This window comes from Neomonachus schauinslandi, chromosome 5 (assembly GCF_002201575.2).
Source record: "Neomonachus schauinslandi chromosome 5, ASM220157v2, whole genome shotgun sequence".
NCBI lineage: Eukaryota > Metazoa > Chordata > Mammalia > Carnivora > Phocidae > Neomonachus > Neomonachus schauinslandi.
The window spans coordinates 4,207,228-4,227,768 of NC_058407.1; the positions used below are offsets into that span (position 1 = coordinate 4,207,228).

Genomic DNA, 20,541 nt, shown 5'->3' on the forward strand with positions numbered 1-20,541 from the left:
CTCCCTCCTATTTTTGCTTTTGCCTGGCTTCCGTCCACCCATGAGGCTTCTTCCCAGCATGGGGCCTGTTTTCAGTTGTACTCAGTTAACCCTGAAGAAAAGGTCTGTCCACTCCTCAAACAGCCTTTCCTGGCAGCTTGCAGAAACCAACGGGCCTTGTTGGGCTGGGAGCAGGCGGATTTCTCGGGGTGGCCAGGGCTCATGACCCACAGCCCAACGCCTGCTGCCCCGGGGCCAAAAGCACTTCACCTCTGCCTCAGAGGGGATATGCAGCAGACCAGAGGCCGGTAAGAGTAGGAAAGGGGATATCTGAAAGTTAGCTTTCTTTTTATGTTTTCCGGATCTGTGCCAGTGTCCAAGTGAAGGGGTGAATGTAGGTCCACAAAACCACGGGACTAAGAAAGCCTGAGCAAAAGGAGGCCTCCCTTTCCCTGTCGCCAGGCCAGCATGCCTCACTCCTGTGAGGCAGTCAACTCCGTGCAGGAAGCAGGCCCTGTATTTCCTCCAGGTGGTTTGCAGGAAGACACCAAGAGGCTCGGGATGCAGGGCCCCTGGTGCGGCTCTCTTCCGTCCCACCCGCTGGTACCGCCTGAAAAGTGGCATCTGGACATACATTTCCCGTCAGCCTCCAAGCAGGGGCTCAGCACACAGCTTCCTTCACGGAGTCAACAAGGACTAGCTGCTCACCTAGCTCGTTCCTTCAGAGACTCAAACACTCACCCAATAGGCTTTGTTTGGTTTTCATTTTTTTTTTTTTAATCTAATGGTTCTAGAAAAGTAAGTGGCACAGAGAGCACAACACTTCCTGCTAAGACTGAGGCTCTCAAAACAAAAGAGCCAGGGAATTACTACTTAACAGTGCTGGACTGACTGTGGCACACCGATGTTTTGACCAGACCCTCATCTGTCACTGCTAAATTTGACTGAGGTCATTTTAGGCAAAAATACTGACATTAGTCAGGAATACCTGGAACACGTTTCTCTCTGCCAAGCTTCGGCAACCCAATCTCTCCCCAAGTGTTTTACAAAATACACGGTCTGTGTAGCAATGTTATTTAAGTCCACCAATTAAAAAAAAATCATTTATTAACATCCTAAACACACCCAAAAGTCATTGCTCTTTTTAATAAAGAAAGGGAATGCAGAAAGAAAAACTGGCAAATAATGAACTTTGTAAGAAAACACATAAAGCTAAATACTACTACTACTTCTTAAGCATAGATCATGCATCAGGAACTACTAGAGACCCTTTATGTGCCTGTGGTGAGTAGGTTCTCAATTCAGCAGCTCTTCCGAAGGCAGACCCTCATCCTCGGGGACTGCTGCGCCTACCAACTGCCCCTACCAACTACCCCAGGGCTCTTTGTCACATGCGATCTGCCAGTGACACCTCTTGGTAATGCCATTTGGGGACAGAGGGGAAGTAGATTACAAGGCACCAAAAGAATCTCTTCATGGGGTGCCTCACTGGCTCAGTCAGTAGAGCATGAGACTCTTAATCTTGAGTCATAAGTTCAAGTCCCACATTGGGCACAGAGATTATGATCAATCAATCAATGGATCTCTTGGTGACTGGTAAACTTTGCTCTCTGGAATTGGACTGCAGCCCCACAGGAAGCTGCGTTTGAAGGAAAGTGTTGCACATGTGAAGGTTAGGCTGACGTCTTGGACATTTCTTTATGGTCTCGTCTATACGGTAGATGTAAGCATCCTGAAACGCAAAGAATTACTAAAGCTCTACTGTATCCTGTAGAGACACTGGGGACATGTGCAGAATGCCCATGGTGCAAAGATACTGTTAGAGAAAGCAATTTTGGAAAACAAGTCTCTGGTCCATCCAGACACTGGAATACTATTCAGCCCTAAAAAAGCAATGAGCTGTCAAACTCTGAGAAGTCATGAAGACTCTTACCGGAGCACTAAGTCAAAGAAGCCAATCTGAAAGGCCTCATACTGTGTAATTCCGACTTTCACAAGACATTCTGAAAAAGCTACAACTATGAAGACAATAAAAAAGATCAGTGTTTGTGGAGAGGGATGAACAGGCAGAGAACAGATGGTTTTGCGGGCAGTGAGAACGCTCTGTATGTTACAACGGTAGACACACGTCATACACATTTGTCTAGACTCCCAGAATGCACGACCCCAAGAGTGAGTCCTCATGTAAATGGTGGACTGTGGGTGACAGTGATATGTCAGTAGACAGTCACCAACTGTAGCAATGTCCCACCCTGCTGGGGAGCGCTGATGATGAAAGAAGCTGTGCATGTGCGGGGACAGGAACATGGCGGAAATCTCTGTACCGCCTTCACAATTTTGTTGCAAACCTAAAACTGCTCTAAGAAAATCTTAAAAAAAAAAACAGGAAAAAAATGATATAAAAAATTATTTCATGTCGTTTCAAAATTAAAAATACCTTCGTAGGCTAGCAAATTCACAACCACCATGGAAGACTAGTAAGGAGGAATTATTGAGGTGAGAATGTCTACTATGTATTCCCAGGGACATTCTTTCCCTAAAGTTACACTCATCGGACGGCACTGTTAAATCAATCAGCCACAAAGTGCAGGATCCCTCAGGTTAAGAATTAATAGTAATAAATATCTGCATAAAGTTTTGTTTCTGGTTTCAAATGAATTTTATGTGGTGTCACTTAAAACATTAATAGTAACTACTGAGAAGTATAATTAAGAAAACACTGTGTCATCTCAAAGCCAGGTGGCCGATGCGATAGGCCAGGGAGGTGGCTTCCAAGGCCATTGCTTCTCGTGTGGTGGTGGCGGCCCTGCCCGGGTCCTTGCCCAGGGTGAGTGCGTGCAAGGGGGAGGGGGCCGCCTGCAGGGAACATGGTCCATACTCGGCACCTCACCACAGGGAAAGACGGACTCCCATTTCCTAACTTCAGTGAGGATAAACCTCAAGTCATCTCGCCCTTAGTGCAAGTCAACGAGATACAGCAGCCCCTGACGCACCCTGGCCTCAGAGATGGGGGAAGAGCAGAGCAAACCAGGCTTAGCAAGACAAAACCCGAGGACCGGCAGGTGGAACCACCGTGCCGCTCCTCGGCCTGCTAGACGCAGAATCCGTGTGCTGACGATACTTGTCATTTCTAGCCTCTGGTTTTAGAGATGGAAGGAAACTAGAAGCACATAACTAGAAGCTAAGCAGACACGATCTGAAGGAGTTCAAGTTGACCTGTTTGAGTCTCATTTTAAAATTGTCTATTTGCCAAGACACCTGAACAAGGAAACGGCCCACTTTTGTGAAAGCCTCATTCATAACCGTGTAGGGACTCCTCTGGTCATCAGCTCCAGGCCCTGGGGAACTGGTTGCTAGGATACCATAGAAGCCACATAAACAGGACTTCTTCCCTCTTTCACTTTGAAGGGTTCCCTTTAGATGCATCCGTGTGTGTGTGTGTGTGTGTGTGTGTGTGTGTTGGGGGGCTGTGGGTGGCATGTTACACTCTCAGCAGCCTGGGAGCAGCACCAACACATTGTCCAATCCTGAGCCCCGGGCTCGGCTCACTCCCAGGGCCCCAGGGAGGCCTCTCCTAACCTGCGAGCCTGTATGTGTGCACTTGTTTGCTTTGCTTGGGGAGAAATATTTGGTTTGCACATCTTCAAACACACTAGGTGAGGGGTAAGAGAATCAATCAGGCTTTAAAAAACCAAATTAAATCACTGGGGAAAAAAAAGTTTACCTTTTTAAACTAAAGCAGCATGAAGAGTTTTTCTAGTGTTTGTCAGCCCAACAACTGAACAAATAATCACTGAATGTTCATCAGCTATTTAATACCGAGGACTCAGAAAAAAGAGAACATAGTTCTTTCCCTCCAGAAGAAGGGAAAGCTTTCCTAGCTGCTCACTGCTCTGAACGTGGGTGCAGTCAGGGTGCAGAAGCAAGACGACACAGATCCCACCCAGGATAAGTTTTTCTAGAGGGAAAAAATTCACGCAATTTTTTAAATCCATTCTACTACTGAGGAGTCTCTGGGACGTTTCCACCTTGGGGCCATTATAAATCATGCCACTATGAACGTTCTTGCACACCTTCTGACAGACACTCGTGTGCACTTCTCTCAGGGATGTGCTGGGAGTGGAAAACCGGCTCACAGGGCAGGTGTGTGGGTCTGGTGTCAGCAGACTCTGCCAGAAAGTCTTCCAAAGGGATTATTCCAATTTCCATCCTCATCGGCTTGCTCCACATCCTCGCCATCACTCGATACTGTCGGTCCTTTATATTAGCCATTCTGGCGGGTTTCTCATTGTGGGTTAAATTCACATTTCCCTGACGACTGGCAATGTCGACCTCTTTCCACAAGTTTACTGGTCATCTGGATTTCATCTTTCCCGAAATGCCATGAGTCTTCTACTTTTAAAACCTGAATTACCTTTTATAGAAGCCCTTTACATACTATCGACAGGAGTCCTCTGGGAGATATCCGTAACGCAAATCTCTTTTCCAAGTCTTTCTCTTATAGTACGTGGTCCTGGGTTACAATTTTTATGTCTTGTTTAAGAAATCTTTGTCTACCCCAACCTAATAACGACTTTGCTCTCCTACGATGCCCTCTGGGGACTCCTAGTTTACCTTTCACACGGAGGTCTGATTCATCTTGAGTTAATGTGTGTGAACAGTGTGAGGTGGGTAGTTGGTTATTTTTTCCCCATTATGGACACTGAATTAGTCTAACTCCATTTATGGAAAAGACCATCCTTTTCTGGATGAGCTGCAGTGGGCTCTGTTGTGTATGCAGGAACCTGTTTCTGGATTCCCTACTCTGTTCTGTGATAGGACTTTTATTATCATGATTATTTGAGTCCTACCACTGATTCAAGTGCAATCGTACATGAAAATTCACCTTTCTCATAGGAATTAACCGCTATAATAGGGTGTTTGTACGAGAACATCTATTTATTGAAAAACTATATGCTGGGCACTTTACAAACATGACGACCCTGTGGGGGCCGGGCCCATTTTATAAGCAAAGAAGCTAAAACTCACAGAGGGCAAATGAAGTGCTTACAAGGTAACAAGAGGCAGAACCTAGGTGTGTCAGGCCCCAGGGCCACTGCTCCTGCCACATGCCACGCTTCCTCAACACAGGGTCACTGAGGAAAAACACCATCTGCTTATCATTCCTGTAAACTGCTACATTTCTATACGCAAGTAAAATTTACAAATGAGAGGTCTCCATGCTGAAAATAAAAAACATAAAAAAATAAAAAGGAAAGAGAGAAAGGAGGGGAAGAAAGAGAAAAGAACAGATTAAAAAAAAAATCCTGTTTGGACTCTCATTCTGTGCCTGTCCCCTCCCCCTCCAATAAAAACAAAACAAAACAAAAAAACCCACATCAAGGACAAATGATGAAAACACAGATCAAAAAAGAATGAAAGAAAAACATTTCAAATAAAGCTCAGCGGTTTCTATTTGGAAACAACAACACAAAATCCCACTTGCCACAATGAACTGACAAATAAGAAATTGACTCTGTGGCAGAAGAGCTGGGATTTTCCGACGGCATCTGCCACCGTGTCATTACCGTGGGTGACCCACAAGCGAGCGGGCGAGTGAACAGCTGGGCCCTGGCTGGGCTTGTGCCCCCTGGAGCAGCAGCAGTGAGTGGGGGGCAGTCCTTCCCTGCTAAGCACCCTTTCGACATGTTGTCTTTTCCCCGAACCTGGAAATCCCCGCTGGCCTCCAGAATCGACCTCTAAGAAATGGAGCCTCAGTCCTAGGTTCCTAGCCTGTGAAGGTGGGGGTCAGCCCTAGTTTGCTCTGACAGGACAGCCAGCCTGAAGTGCCTAATCCCCAAGGGTGGCAAAGAAAGTGGAGGTCTCACAGGGTCCCAACCGCAGACTTCCCCTGGGGAACGAGGCCTGTCCCCCACAGGTGTCACACGCCCTCATCCTGACCCCAAGGAGGATGCCTACATAGTACGTGGGCATGACCAGCTGACCCAGAGTGATCGGAGTGTGGGGGGATTTTTATTAACTGATAGTTAACATCAGCATGATTCCTGGTCTAAGCATACTCCAAAAGATACATTGCTTTTTGACACAAAATACTGAAATCAAAGTTCATTTAAAATTTGGCTGGTGTTAATTAGAAGAAGGGGTGAAACCAAACAATTCTGAAATAATATCACTGCCGAACCGAGCTTACTTAATTCACAGAAGAACCATAGAACCCATGGGAGGGATTTCTCTTGTGCTTCAAACCACCCCTACTCCCACCAATAAACCACACACACCCTCACTGGGCTGCTATCTGTTCACTGTTTTACTCATTTATCTACCCACCCAGGAAGTATTTATTAGATGTTTACTATGTGCCAGACGGTGGCATATTATACCGAGGTGAAAAACAAAAATGGTCCCTGCCCTCAGAGAACTTGGCCCAGGGTAACTGAGATGTAAATGCACAAATATTTAACGACAGACTGTGATAAGCTGACAAAGCAGGTTCTAGGAGGGGTGACCTGACCTCCCCGGGCTCCAGGGACACTTGGCTGAGGACAGGACTGAGGGAGTTGGGCAGGCAGCACGAGGAGGACCGGACCAGGGGAGGGTAGTTCAGGTGAGAGGTCAGTGTGGGTGACTGCCTGAGGTGACAATTAGGTACACCTGAGAAACAAAAAAGGAAAGTGTGTCTAGGGGATGCTGCAGAAGGGAAGGAACAGCTCTGGATAAAAATGGGAGGCAGGCAGGGGCAGGGTCATACGGGGCCTTTCAGGATATGCTGGAGACTCTGGGTTACTCTACGCACAATGGGCAGTCCTGGAGATTCTGTAAATGGGGCATATTTGTGAGAGATGGTGTGGGGGCAGGGAGAGTCAAGAGAGACAGAGAGGAAGGATCCTGTTCTGGTTTTAAAAGATCGCACTGAATGGATGGGGAATCCTTATCTGCTGAACACCCCAAGGGAAGGAGGGGAATAGGAATTGGGAAGCTACGGCTGACCCAGGCCAGGGTGACGAGAGTATGCACAGGGTGGTGGGAAGGAGATGGATGAAAGTGGATGGATCTGGGACATGTTCCAGAGAGAGAATCAGTAAGATGTGGTGACACCTTAGAGGCAGGAGAATAAAAAGAAACAGCATCACGCATGGCTACCAGATTTCTGACCTGAGCAACTGGATGGATGGAGATATTCCCCCAAGCACTGAGAAAGAGAGGGGATGGTTTTACGGGGATAGTAATAGTTCAGCTTTAGACATGCTAGGTTTGGAGCGTCGGTAAGACATACAAGCAAATGTTAACACAGGGTGTTAGAAACTTGTCTGAGAAGCAGAAGAGAGCTTTGTCTAGAGACTGAATTTGGGAGCCACAGGAAAAGAGATCTTTAAAGCCATGAGATACCCACAATACAAATCCATGTCACCATCTCCACAGTAACAGACTGGTCCAAGCCACTATCACCTCTTGCCTGGACGACTGCCATAGCCTTCTTACAGGATTCCCTGTCATTCTGTGGGCCCAGAGAGTGTCTGGCACATAAAAGGTATTCAACAAACACGGAATGAACTTGAAGAATAAATGGGTGGGATTTAGGGAGAAGATGCAGAGTGAGGCGAGTACTCCTGAGCTCCACAATGTCCAGGAGTGCTCCGACATTTAAGAGCTGTGCAGAAGAGGAGGCAACAAAGGACTCAGAGAAGAAGGATCCAGAAAGACCCGAAGAAAACCTATAGAAGGCACTATCATGAAAGCCAAGAAAGAAGCAGTTATGTTAAGGAGGAAGTGATTAATTCTTTAGAACTGAGTTTTAACACAACGAGAACAACAAAGTACCACTGATTCTGGCAACACGGTGATGACTGGCGACAGTAAGCAAATGATGAAGCTTATGAGCCCCTTCACCTACCTACATGCCCTTTTGAAGACCTACTGGATTTTTTAAAGACACAAACCTTCAACCACAAAAAAAATTTCAGACGCTAAAAGGCAGACAGAAAAGAAGTAACAGGGCCATGGCTTACGGCTGTGTAATTTAGCAAACCCAAGAAAGTTGCCCCTAAACTGGCAATGAGAGAAACATTCTGCCCTGCAGAATCCCCCAAAGTTCAGATGTTGGTGCCCACATGTACCTCTTTAATGGGAGGTAAAAAAGAAGGCCTGTTTGCAAAGTTAAAACGTAGGTGTATCCCTAGATCCCCTTTCTTTACCTCAACAGAAGACTGGAAGATTCATTAATCAATGACAGGATAAAACAGAGATACTCTGGCATGGGAGGATAACAGATACCATGCTGGAAATAATGTAATGAAGTGAAAGTATACACGTTAAAATGTAGAGGTCCTGCAGCTCTCCCAATAAAATGGTGGTATCAGGCATACATTTTCTTTTTTTTTTTTTAGATTTTCTTTATTTATTTGACAGAGAGAGACACAGTGAGAGAGGAAACACAAGCAGGGGGAGTGGGAGAGGGAGAAGCAGGCTTCCCGCAGAGCAGGGAGCCCAATGCAGGGCTCGATCCCAGGACCCCGGGATCATGACCTAAGCCAAAGGCTCACAACTGAGCCACCCAGGTGCCCCTCAGGCATACATTTTCAAACAAACTCATCTACTTCCTCACCAACAGCCCCACTTCAAAGGAAATTCTAAAGATTTCAGGCAGAAGGAGGATGATCCCAGCTGGACAAACAGAGATACAAGGAGTGAAGGGCAGGGAAAGTAGTAAATATGTGGATAGATCTAAATGAACACTGACATTATGGGGTTTGAAAATGGAATTAAAGTGTGTAACAACAACAGCATGTAAGTTGGGGGGGCACTAAATGGTCCTGGGAAGGGGGTAAAGGTTTGAGAAACATCAGACTTTCCTTAGTTAATGATGCATGTTGTAATCTTCCCGGTATTAACAGAACAGAAAAAAGAATAAAGAACATTTAAACTAGAAAAAGATAAAAACTGAATTATACAAAATAATTAATCTAAAAGAAAGAAAGAAAGAGAGAAAAAGAAAATAAAATAGGAAGGACATAGAGAGAGCCTTCAATATAAATAGATCAGTAATTGTATTAAATATAAATGGGCTAAACGCAACAGCTAAAAGGCAGAGATTGTCAAACTAGATTAAAGAAAAAACCCAACTACATGCTGTTTACAAGAAACAACTCTGATACAGAGAAGTTGAAAATAAAAGGGTTGAAAATGTAATACCACGTAAATACCAACCAAAAGAAGACAGTATTGTTTAGATGTCAATTCTCACCAAATTTATTTTAGTTCAATGCAATTTCAATGAGTAACTCAATATGCAAGGATTTAAATCATTTTTGTTGGTTAAACTGTTTCTGTTGGTTGATTTCATGTGTGTACCTATATGTATGTGCACCTGAACGCAAGTACAAAATGTGTGGAATTTGACAAGCTGATTCTAAAACTTTTATGTTAAAATACAAATGACCAAAAATAGCCATAACATTCTTAAAAAAGAAGAGACAAGTTGTAAGATTGACTCAACTAATACTGAGGCATGTTAGAAAGTGATACTTAAAGAATATGATATTGGTGTAGGGACAGACAAAGAGATCAATGGAAAAGAAAACAGAATCCAAATACAGACCCACACATATTTGGATACTTATGATAAAGATGGCACTATAACTAATAATGCATGTTCTTTTCAGTAACTGGGCTGGGACAATTGTGTATCCATACAGAAAAATATAAAAATAGACCCCTAATTCACACCATACACAAAAATCAACTCTAAGTGAATTACAGACCTAAATACAGAAGGTAAAACGATCAAGTATTCAGAAGATAACATAGATTATCATCACGACCTCATGGTTGGAAAATATTTCTTTAACAAGATACATACCCAAAGAACTAACCAGAAAGTAAAAGTGACTAATCTGACTGAAAGTTAAGAACTTCTGTTAATTAAAATAAACTATAAAGAGAATGACAAGATAAGTCACAGAATGGGAGAAAGAAAACATCAGCAAACATGCAGTTGACTAAGAACTTCTATTTAGAATATACAAAGATCTATTACAAATAAATTATAGAGAGAAAACCCAATGAAAACATGGGCAAAAGGTTTGATCAAGCAAGTTTTATGTACACACACACACACACACACACACAAAATCCAAATGGCAAATAAACATGTTAGAAGATGCTCAGCCTTTTTAGTCAGGCAGGTAATAAACGAGATCTGTAGTCTTTCCTATGGTGGCATGAGGGAGGAGTGCAGGTGGTATACAAGAGTAAATCCTCGTGTCATAATAAATAGATTTATCAGAATCTGATATACATACCAAGAAATAGCAAACAGCAAAGTGTATTACTGAGACGTACAAAAACAACTGCTAGAAAAGCGAGCTCAGAGTGAACTAAAAGTGTAGAGAGTGGAGCCAGACACCTCATTCCCTCGTTCAATACCTTTTGGCATTTTAAAAAAAGATGTATTATTTTGATGAACAGAAAATATAAGAAAGGAAAAAACCTAAGAATGGGTGGGGGAGAGTGAATGGGAGGTCAGGACGAAAAGCCAGGGTAGTTAAGAGAATTCTCTGGCAAACTTGCCTGTGGGCGAGAGCAGGGGAACAGCATGGAAGGCGCCCTGGTGCGGTTTTATTCTGTAATCTGAATCATGTCCCTTTTGCTCTGGCTACTAGGAAGCCAGGTTCTAATTTATGGCTCACATCTAAAGACTGATTCCCTAGGCTCTAGTGCTTCTTCATTTCTGACCACCCCAACCATCATTTTCCCTTTGCTCTGAGATTTTGGTATGTTATCTCGTATCTTATTATGCCTAAAATTTACAGGCCTTTACAATGTGGTAGGCTTCAATAAATAAAACTCCAAAGAATTAATGAATATGCATAATACTGAACTATGTAATATTTTAACTTTTCTTGACAATTTTAAGAATATTCTGGGGTCTTGCAAGTCTTCATTAATTACCACCGTAAAAGCTAGTTATCTATACAGATTATCCATATACATGTTGAATGATTTCTCTTCTACATGAACAGGTTACTGTGGTTTCCCTGGATGTGTTCTGTCCCCTCCCTGTGACTCATGAGGAGGCAGGACAGGAACGCGGCTGAGAACCAGGCACACACCAAGCTTACATTCTGGGTCTGATCTGAGGATGAGCCGCTGAGACTCTCCCAGTGTACGTCCTCATCTACAAGATCGGGGTGACGATGACGACAGTACCTGCTTCGTGAAGCCGGCAGGATTAAATAAGGTGATGTGCAAAAACACACAGGAAGGATTCAGGGAATGTTTCTGGAAAGAAGGAGGGAAGGAACAGATCAAGGCCTGGCAAGGAGGAGGCCAAAGAGCCCGGAAGTGTGAACCACAGGTGGCATGTCTGTTCAGCCACAACATGCTGTGTGCAAGAGCCTGTCGGAGCCGAAGACTAGTGACCAAAACCTTCGTTCACTAGGAGGTCAACTCGGGGTATACGAGACCCTGTGTGAATTTCTTTTTTCATAATAATTCATCTTTTTCATCAGGAAGCGCACCAACTGTAACTGCGCTCGAGCTTTCTTGTACTGCTTTCCTGCGACCGAAAGCTTTACTTTTTTCTCTTTCCTTTCTTTTTCTGGAGCTAAAACAAATTTCAAAGCTCTGTGAGGCGCAGAGCCTGTCGTGCCTGATTATAATGTGATGCAGTGAGCCAACTCCGTTTTACCTCAAAGAAGAGTCTTCTGAGGCTGTTTTGTCTTTTCCTGACTGAGCTTATAAACTGTTGTGCTCTTTAAAATCAGAGTTTCTTCTATTGCTAATCAGACAAATGATGGTATCTTTAGCATAGTAATAGCATGTCTCCATCTACGTACTTAAAATACATGATTTTCATCAGCTCCTTTTCTCTTCTTCACGGAAACCACAGTGGGGGTGCTCGTTAAATGCCCCCTCCCCCATCTTCTCAGTCCTAGGCTGGGCTACTCACTGTCTCTCAGGGTTACACTCTCCATGCCCTTATTCATCCCCCTCCCCAAACATGTGCAACTGACACAAGGGCACGCAGACGCCAGGGCGAGAGACTGGACTGAGTCCGGCTCTCACCACGCAGCCCTGAACTTACACAGAATACCTCTCAAACTAAACAGGCTGAGCTCCTCATCACTGTTCTAGATCCGTTTCCTACAGTGTCACTAAGGTGACATGATGGAGTAAGCGGGTTCCCTGTATGCCCTCCATCAAGGGTGGTCACCCAGGCAAAGGCAAGAACCGGAGCCCCCAGCTTCAATAAAGAGGATCACAGGACAGAACCCGTCCGAAATGGGTACTTGGTGCCACTGAAATGTTTCTCCCCATTCCTGGGGCCTCTGAGTGCCCCTCATGTCCCTCTGTCACTAACCCATGGCTAAGATGGTTCTTCCCAAAGGACTGGATACTTAGACTGTCTAGGGCAGAACAAAAACAAAAAAAACACAAAAGAACCCTGAAATTCTTCATATTTACCCCAAGGAACACACACAGTTTGGAAAGGTGACATCGGCGCCCTGCCGCACACACGGGGACCGTGGATGAATGCTCTCCCCACCGAGTTTTAAAGCACCAGTGAGGAGAAGGCTGGTTTAGAATGCCCCCCACCTTGAACACTCCAGCTCACTACCCCGCATAGACTGCAAGAGTGATATTGCAGCTCCCGAACCTTGAGAAAGTGGCTTAGTTCTGAGGAACGAGCACACAAGAAAGCCAGCGGCCCCACACCCAGTGAACCCCAGGAAAGGGAACTGTGCCGTCCCGACTGCAGACGGACGCTCACGCCTCCCATGCAAGGATACAGGGGTTACTGTCGTCAATGCTGCAGCTGTCCAGGATCAAGGGAATGCCGTCCAGCTCGTTGACCTGCAGAGAAAGGAAAAGGCAAATTTATACACTGAGAAAAGCTTGGGTCACATTGGAGATATAGAGGATTTGTTCCTCCTTTCTATTTCCTTACTCATTGCTACAACAGAATAGCATTCTGTCGTTATTTCAAGCCTGCCCCATCAACCACAGCAGAGTTCTAAACGTGACCTTCGACAGCGAGGGCAGGCAGACACAGGAGGTTAGACATTAGTGACCGGCCTGCCCCAATGGATTCAGATGATGATGAGATGTCAGTTAACAGGTGACCTCCTCCTCCCCCTGCTACAGCCCGGTCTCTTGTACCTCCCATCACCCCAACCTCCGACGACTCAGCCCAACACCCATAGTCACCACCTTGGAGCCTTCCGGTGTGCACGCCGTCCACCTCCTTCCGCTAAGTTACACTCTGCTGTACATACATTATTTCTACTTTACACAGGCTGCGTATTTATTGTATCATTCCTGCTTTTACGACATGTTAGTGTTACTTTAGGTTTTATGTGTTATTTGGTAGGATTTGGGAGGTTATTTTGGGGGACTGAAAATGCTCAAAAATTTTTCCATGTAAATTAAGGGTAATTGTTTCTTTGCCTTCTGCCCTCTCAGCTTATAAGGCTTCAAAGGAACTCTCTGCTTTTGGTTATCGGGGGAAACCTGTATCTAAAACACCTACACCAACCCAGAAATATTTAAAAACAGACATATAAACAAAAAGGGATACATTATTTCTCCTTTCACCCCTCCTCAAAAATGCTGGCGCAACTGGATAGCCATATAAAAAAGGATAACGTGGATCTCTTCCCAATACTGTTCACCAGGATAAGCTCCAAATGGAGCTGAGTTTATTATAGTTTAGTAGTACTAGTAAGTAGGTTGTTTTTCTATGTTAAGAGTAGGAAAAGCTTTTCAAACTATGATTCGCAATCCTGAGGCAATAGGAGAAAGGTTTTAAAAGTTGGACTACATTTTTTAAAACTTTTTTTTTTTTTTTATTTGAGAGAGAGAGAATGAGAGACAGAGAGCATGAGAGGGAGGAGGGTCAGAGGGAGAAGCAGACTCCCTGCCGAGCAGGGAGCCCGATGTGGGACTCGATCCCGGGACTCCAGGATCATGACCTGAGCCGAAGGCAGTCGCTTAACCAACTGAGCCACCCAGGCGCCCTGGACTACATTTTTTAAAAAGGCAAACAGAAACTGGGAAAATTATTTGTAAGATATCACAGGCAAAAGGTTCATATTTTAAATATAAAGAACTTTTAAAAACTGAGAAAAGTCCAGCAATCCAGTAGAAGACAATGGATCCAATATATGAACAGAAATGGCACCGAAACAAAGAAATGCAGATGGACCACGGACATCGGAATGTGTTCAACCCTGCAAACGGCTAGCACACTGAGACACCCTTCCCACCCAACAGTGTGGCAAAGGAGCGGGCGACGGGGAGCCAGGCGTCCTCACGCACTGCTGGAGAGCGCAGACGGCACAGCCCCGCGGAGGGGCTGCTTGGGGTGAAGCGGACTCACACGGGGTACTACTCTCCGACCCAGTCATCCCAGTCCCAGGACAGCACCTCAAACCGCACGGTCACACCAAGTTATGTTTGCACACGTTATTCACTGTAGCACACTTTCTATTTTTATGTTTGAGATTCAATTCACACACAATGATGCTCACCCTCTTAAAGCATACAATTCAGTGGATTTTAGTTTATTCACACAGCTGTGCGACCATTACCACTACCTAGTTTTAGGACACATTTATTTTATTTTTTTTGTATTAAATTCTGTTTATTTTATTTTATTTTTTATTTATTTTTATTCTTATGTTAATCCCCATACATTACATCATTAGTTTTAGATGAAGTGTTCCATGATTCATTGTTTGTGCATAACACCCAGTGCTCCATGCAGAATGTGCCCTCCTCAATACCCACCACCAGGCTAACCCATCCTCCCACTCCCCTCCCCTCTAGAACCCTCAGTTTGTTTTTCAGAGTCCATCGGCTCTCATGGTTCGTCTACCCCTCCGATTTCCCCCGCTTCATTCTTCTTCTTCTAGCGGGGAGGTACCCCTCCCGCTACCTTCTTCTTCTTCTTCTTTTTCTTTTTTTCTTAACATATATTGCATTATTTGTTTCAGAGGTACAGATCTGAGATTCAACAGTCTTGCACAATTCACAGCGCTTACCAGAGCACATACCCTCCCCAGTGTCTATCACCCAGTCACCCCATCCCTCCCACCCCACCCCCCACTCCAGCAACCCTCAGTTTGTTTCCTGCAATTAAGAATTCCTCATATCAGTGAGATCATATGATAGGACACATTTATTATCCCCAGAAAGAAACTCCATACCTACCAGTCATTTCTCATTTCTTCCTCGGCCCACGCCTTGGCAACCACTGATCTATGGATTTGCCTATTCTGGACGTTTCGTATAAATGGGACCTTTCGGTACATGGCCTCTTCTTTCAGTTAGCGTAACACTTCCAGGTCCATCCATACTCCAGCATGTAACAGCACCTCATTCCTTTTTACGGCTAAATAATATTCCACCGTCTGGACAGACCACATTTTATTTATCTGTTCATCCACTGACAGACATTTGAGTTGAAACGTTTCAACTTTCTGGCTATTATGACAAAGCCACTGTGATCATCGTGTACGTGTTTCTGAGTGGATATGTATACTCAGTTCTCTTGGCTGTACATCTGGAGGGGAAATTGCTTGGTCTTGGTGACTCTTTAACATTTTGGGGAACCGCCGGAGCGTTTTTCAAAGTGCTGCACCATTTTCTATTCATGCACGAGGGTTCCAATGGCTCCACATCCTTCTCAATACTTGTTTGACCATCCTCGTGGGTGTGAAGTGCTGTGTCATTGTGGTTTTGACCTGCATTTCTCTGATAACTAATCATGTTGCATACAGCACAATTTACAACCACAAAGACCCCAGAAACGACTCAGATGTTCAGCAACGCAGGCTGGTTGAATAAACTACGGCACAGACACCAAGGTAGGAAGCTGTAAAAGGGAGTGGGGGCGACCTAACGCACTACTCTGCAGGCATCGCCAGGACAGAATGGTCAGTGAAAAAACCCAAGTGCAGCACGGGCTTATCTGTGAACCTTTTGGGTCATGCATCGGGAGAAATACACAAATTTGCTTCTATTTCCCAGAAGACACAATGAAGCGTTACACAAAAAGCTAGTAACGGTTATCCATAGGGGGTGAGGAGAGAATGAGGCACGAGAAACAGGAATGGAGGCGAGGCCTCTGTTAATGTACCTGCTTAGGTAATTCTGACTTTGGAATCCTGAATATGTTTGATATAATTTTCTAAAATTAAATTTATAATGGATGTTAACGAGACTCACAGTGATTATTTTGCAATACGCACAAATATTGAGTCATTATATTGTACACTGAAGGTAATATGTTGTATGTCAATTATGCCTCAAAAAAAAGTTAAATTTACTAAAGTCATAAAAATAGAAAACAGAAGCAGATTAATCTGATGACATGTAAAACAAAGAAAAACTATTTCACAGAACTGAAACAGTATTTGACTTTAGGTCCCTGATGAGAGGGTGGCCAGTTAGCTCAGTTGGTTAGAGTGCGGTGCTGATAGGTCCCTGATGAGATGTATCCTAAGCTCAGAGAGAAATCTTCAAATGGCATTCAGCTTAATTTATTCTGAACTTTTATATAAAGCAAAGGGTAATTAATGTTATTAGGAACTAAGATTTTCAGCATAAAAAAGAAGTTATCAAATCCAAAAGATAATTTTACACTTACAAATTAGAAATATTAGCAAGATTTCCTGATCTATTTTTCAATCTCTAAAAAAAACTTCCTAGCTGCTTACTGTAAAGGCCTTAGCGAAGACAAGCAGAGGTGAGCATTCCCAGTACTGGATGAATTACAGATCTTCCTCGACTTACAATGGGGTTATGTCCCAATGAACCCACCGTTACTACACCCAACCTACCGAGCATGGCAGCTTAGCCTGGCTGACCTTAAGCGTGCTTGGAACGCTCACATTATTAGCCTACAGTGGGACAAAATCATCTGCCACAAAGCCGATTATCAAATGATAATAAAGTGTTAAATATCTCATGCAATTTGCTGTCCAGAGAGTGAGAAATAGAAAGGCTGAAGAGTACAACACGGCTGTCACCGTATCAGCTGCTGCTGACCCTCGTGATGGGGTGGCCGATGGGAAGCTGTACCGCGCGTATTGCTAGCCCGAGAAAAGATCCACACTCAAAATTCCAAGTGCAATTTCTATGGAACGAGTTATCCCTTTCACACCATTGTCAGGTTGAAAACTCCTAAGTCGAGCCACCGTCGGTGGGGGACCTGTCCTGGTGGAGGACGGCAGACCTCCCACTGCATGCGACGCACACACCCGCAGCAGGGTCACTGCTGCCGACCATCGTCAGTTTCACAAAGGCAGACGGGAAGAGAATCAATCTAAGAGAAATGAATGTAACAGACATCGAGTACACACGAGGCGACGACAAACACTTTCATCATGTTTCCTTTCATTCTGGTGAGGCCAGGGTGAGCATTATTGGCTCCATTTTACTGATAAAGGAAGTGGCTCATGAGTCTAAGTACCCTCCCCAGGATCGCTTAACTAACAAGTGCTATTCCAAGGGGCCTGGAGACCACCGGAAGTCTGTGAAAATAGACTGGGAGAGGAAGAAGTCAGAAACTGTGCTAACGGTTTAACAGGGTTATGCTGTTATGTCCCCTGAATCTTATAATAACATCTAGGTTTGAGTCTTCCAGATCTTTTTAAAATGTTTATTTTTCTAGTAATTCATTTGTATTATATTTCATAAACATATTGAGGAATAAAAATATAAATATATAAAAATAAATTTATAAATATCTTTATAAAGATATTTATAAGAGTATCTTATATTCATATAAGAAAAGAGGAGCAGTTCTTCAGCACAGGTAGTGTGAGGAGCGCTGGCGCCGAAGGTCAGAACCCTAGAGAGGGCTGCACCTGGAAGGGGCCATGTGCTTGAAAAGAGCAGCAGGAAATTTTGGGGCCAAACTGGTAGTGGTTTTATATTCAAAGTGGGATTTTATTCAAAGCTTCCCAACGCAACCCTCACGCCGCACATCTCCTCCAATAACCTGCCACGCATCTACCTGCCACGCATCCCCACGGAGCAAGGATCCCGATGTGGGGACAATGACATCTCCAATGGCTCTGCTCGGCGGTGAAGAGGAGGGATCCAGGCAAGCAGCAAGGGCCTGCTGGATGGCATAGCAATGACGGAATACCACCTGACCCTCCAGCCCTTTGCAAATGTGTGATCTTAAATCCTCCTGGAACATACCGGAATAGCTGGGTGTCTGACTATATAGCACCGGACTCACAGGGAAGGCCTCCCTGCAGAAGGGACATTTAGCTCGGGATGAGCATAAACATGCACTAAGTGGACAAATCAAGGGGGCCGTGGAGGATGTTTTGCAGGGAGAAGAGCGTGTGCAAAAGCTGGGAGATCTGAAGGAACAGGACTGTTCCAGGAACTGGCCGGGCAGCACGGCGATGAAGAGCGAGGACCGGGGAGCCAGCGTGCTGGGGTCGAAGCCTGGTTCTGCAGCAGCACTGCTGAGCCGTGTGACTTTGGGCAAGTCATTTAACCTTGGCGACTGCGTCTTCTCGCCCATAAAACGGGAGGGTGGGGCTCGCTTCCAAGGGTGGCTGCGAGAAGGGAACTGTGCTACTGAGGCCAGCCCACGGCGGTGCTCCATGATGGCGGCAGCTGGTCACACTAACACAGGGAGTTCAGGGGTTTGGAGCAGGAGCGGACCTCCTGCAAGGATGAAGCAGCAGGAAGAGAACTTCCACAGAGCTAAGTTTACAATCCTACTTTGTACCTCATACAAAAAACTGGTTTGTCTACAAACCACTAAGTTTATTTTCAAAAATCTTTTTTTTTTTTTTTTTTTTTGGTGAGAAAACTATTCAGGATCTAATATCTGATGCAAAAAAATGTCTCATTTTCTGGGGGGGGTGGATAAAGTAGAATTCTCAGGGGTGCTAAATGGGTAAGATTTCCTTTGAAGGAAATGAAATCACACGCTAAAATTTGAAATTTAGGAGGGCAGTAAGGATGAATGAAAGAGCTCTTGAAGATCATGGTTACGCTAGGGTGGTGGCTGAATGGGGGGCATGCTTTCTCAGATAAGTATTTCTCATTCACACTGCTCCATTATGAAATGGTACGAGATAAATTTCTTTTTAAAGATTTTATTTATTTATTTGACAGAGAGAAAGTGCACGAGCAGGGGGAGCGGCAGGCAGAGGGAGAAGCAGACTCCCCACTGAGCAAGGATCCCGATGTGGGACTTGATCCCAGGACCCTGAGATCATGACCTGAGCCGAAGGCAGATGCTTAACCAACTGACCCACCCAGGTGCCCCAATACAAGATAAATTTTTATAGAGATTCATTAAACGTTTATAACATACATGATCTCTAGACAAGGATGACGGTGGCATTATGGCAAACGTACAATTATAAACTGAAGAATGGACTCAGGTTCCATCCCTGGGATAAGAACACACAGATGCCAGCCCTTCAGGAGGGGTGACTGATAACACAACCGTGTTACGACCAAACTCGAGTTGACTGCTGCGGCTACATGTGCGTAGCTCCCATCTGGGGCAGGGGAGAACAATTAGGAAATTAACAAGTTTTCTTCTGTTCACACTTCATAAAACAAGGAAGCTGTTTGTTTTCTTACCTAACATGTTGGGAATTGATTCTAGACCTATAATAAATGAGTCACAAGCTGTAGTGCATATCAAGGAGCCAAGCTCAGTCAACACTTTCACGAGGTTAACACATCTCAACAAGACAGCAAGTCTGGCTTAAACAAACGAACATTTAGCCCCTGGAAATAAAGTGTAAACAGAAAGACGACTAATTGATTTGCTAACTGTTCCCTCCCGCCTTGGCCAATCATCTCGGAGAAGGTACTCTGCCAAGTGTGCAGGCCCACCTCTACTATCTATGCTCCTTTGGGAGAATATATTGGATGGACAGAAAACAGAGCCTCAACTGTTCTGGCTGCTCTCACATCAAACGGCAAATGCAAAAATCCAAGAACCCGAAGAAAGCCCAGAGCACGATACCAACGCAGGACCTAATATCCATTAAATATGTAGTGAATCGAGCCTAACTGACATTTGGTAAAAATGTGTTCACAACACAGCTCTGCAAAATAAATAAATACACAAACAGAAAGTTCATCAGAGTCCTCATTCTGAAGTCAATCAATGACCAGCGGGGGTGTGGCAACGCTCCAACAAGGTCTCTGTGGGGATGAAGCCATCCTCAGACACGCTGACAGCCACTCAAAGGGCCTGGAGCCCAAAGGTGACGCTGGATGAAATGGACCATCCAGTCAGAAATGTGGATGCACCCGCCCATGGGCCAAGACTCAATGATCACCCCAATCACCTGGAGGGACAGTAGATACTTTGGATGCAGACAGACCTACACGAGAATTCCAGCTCACCCTTTCAGCTGTGGAACCCTGAGGAGGTTTCTGAACTTCACGAAGTCTAGGCTTGGTGAGACAAGGGGGTCATGCCCACCTCACAGGGTCACGGTGAAGATCCGTGAGGAAGCATTCAGCACAGCACCCCGTACGTAATTGGGACATAAGAAACGGCAGCAT

At 44.7% G+C, this 20,541-nt stretch overlaps 1 protein-coding gene across 1 annotated transcript in view; it reads right to left on the bottom strand.

Moving 5' to 3' along the window:
* ATXN10 (ataxin 10) overlaps positions 1-20,541 on the bottom strand; it is a 163,116-nt gene that overhangs the window by 16,739 nt on the left and 125,836 nt on the right. Inside the window, exon 10 of the mRNA XM_021687462.1 lies at positions 12,768-12,831. Within this exon, the coding sequence (XP_021543137.1) occupies positions 12,768-12,831 (64 nt within the window). The remainder of the gene's footprint in view (positions 1-12,767; positions 12,832-20,541) is intronic.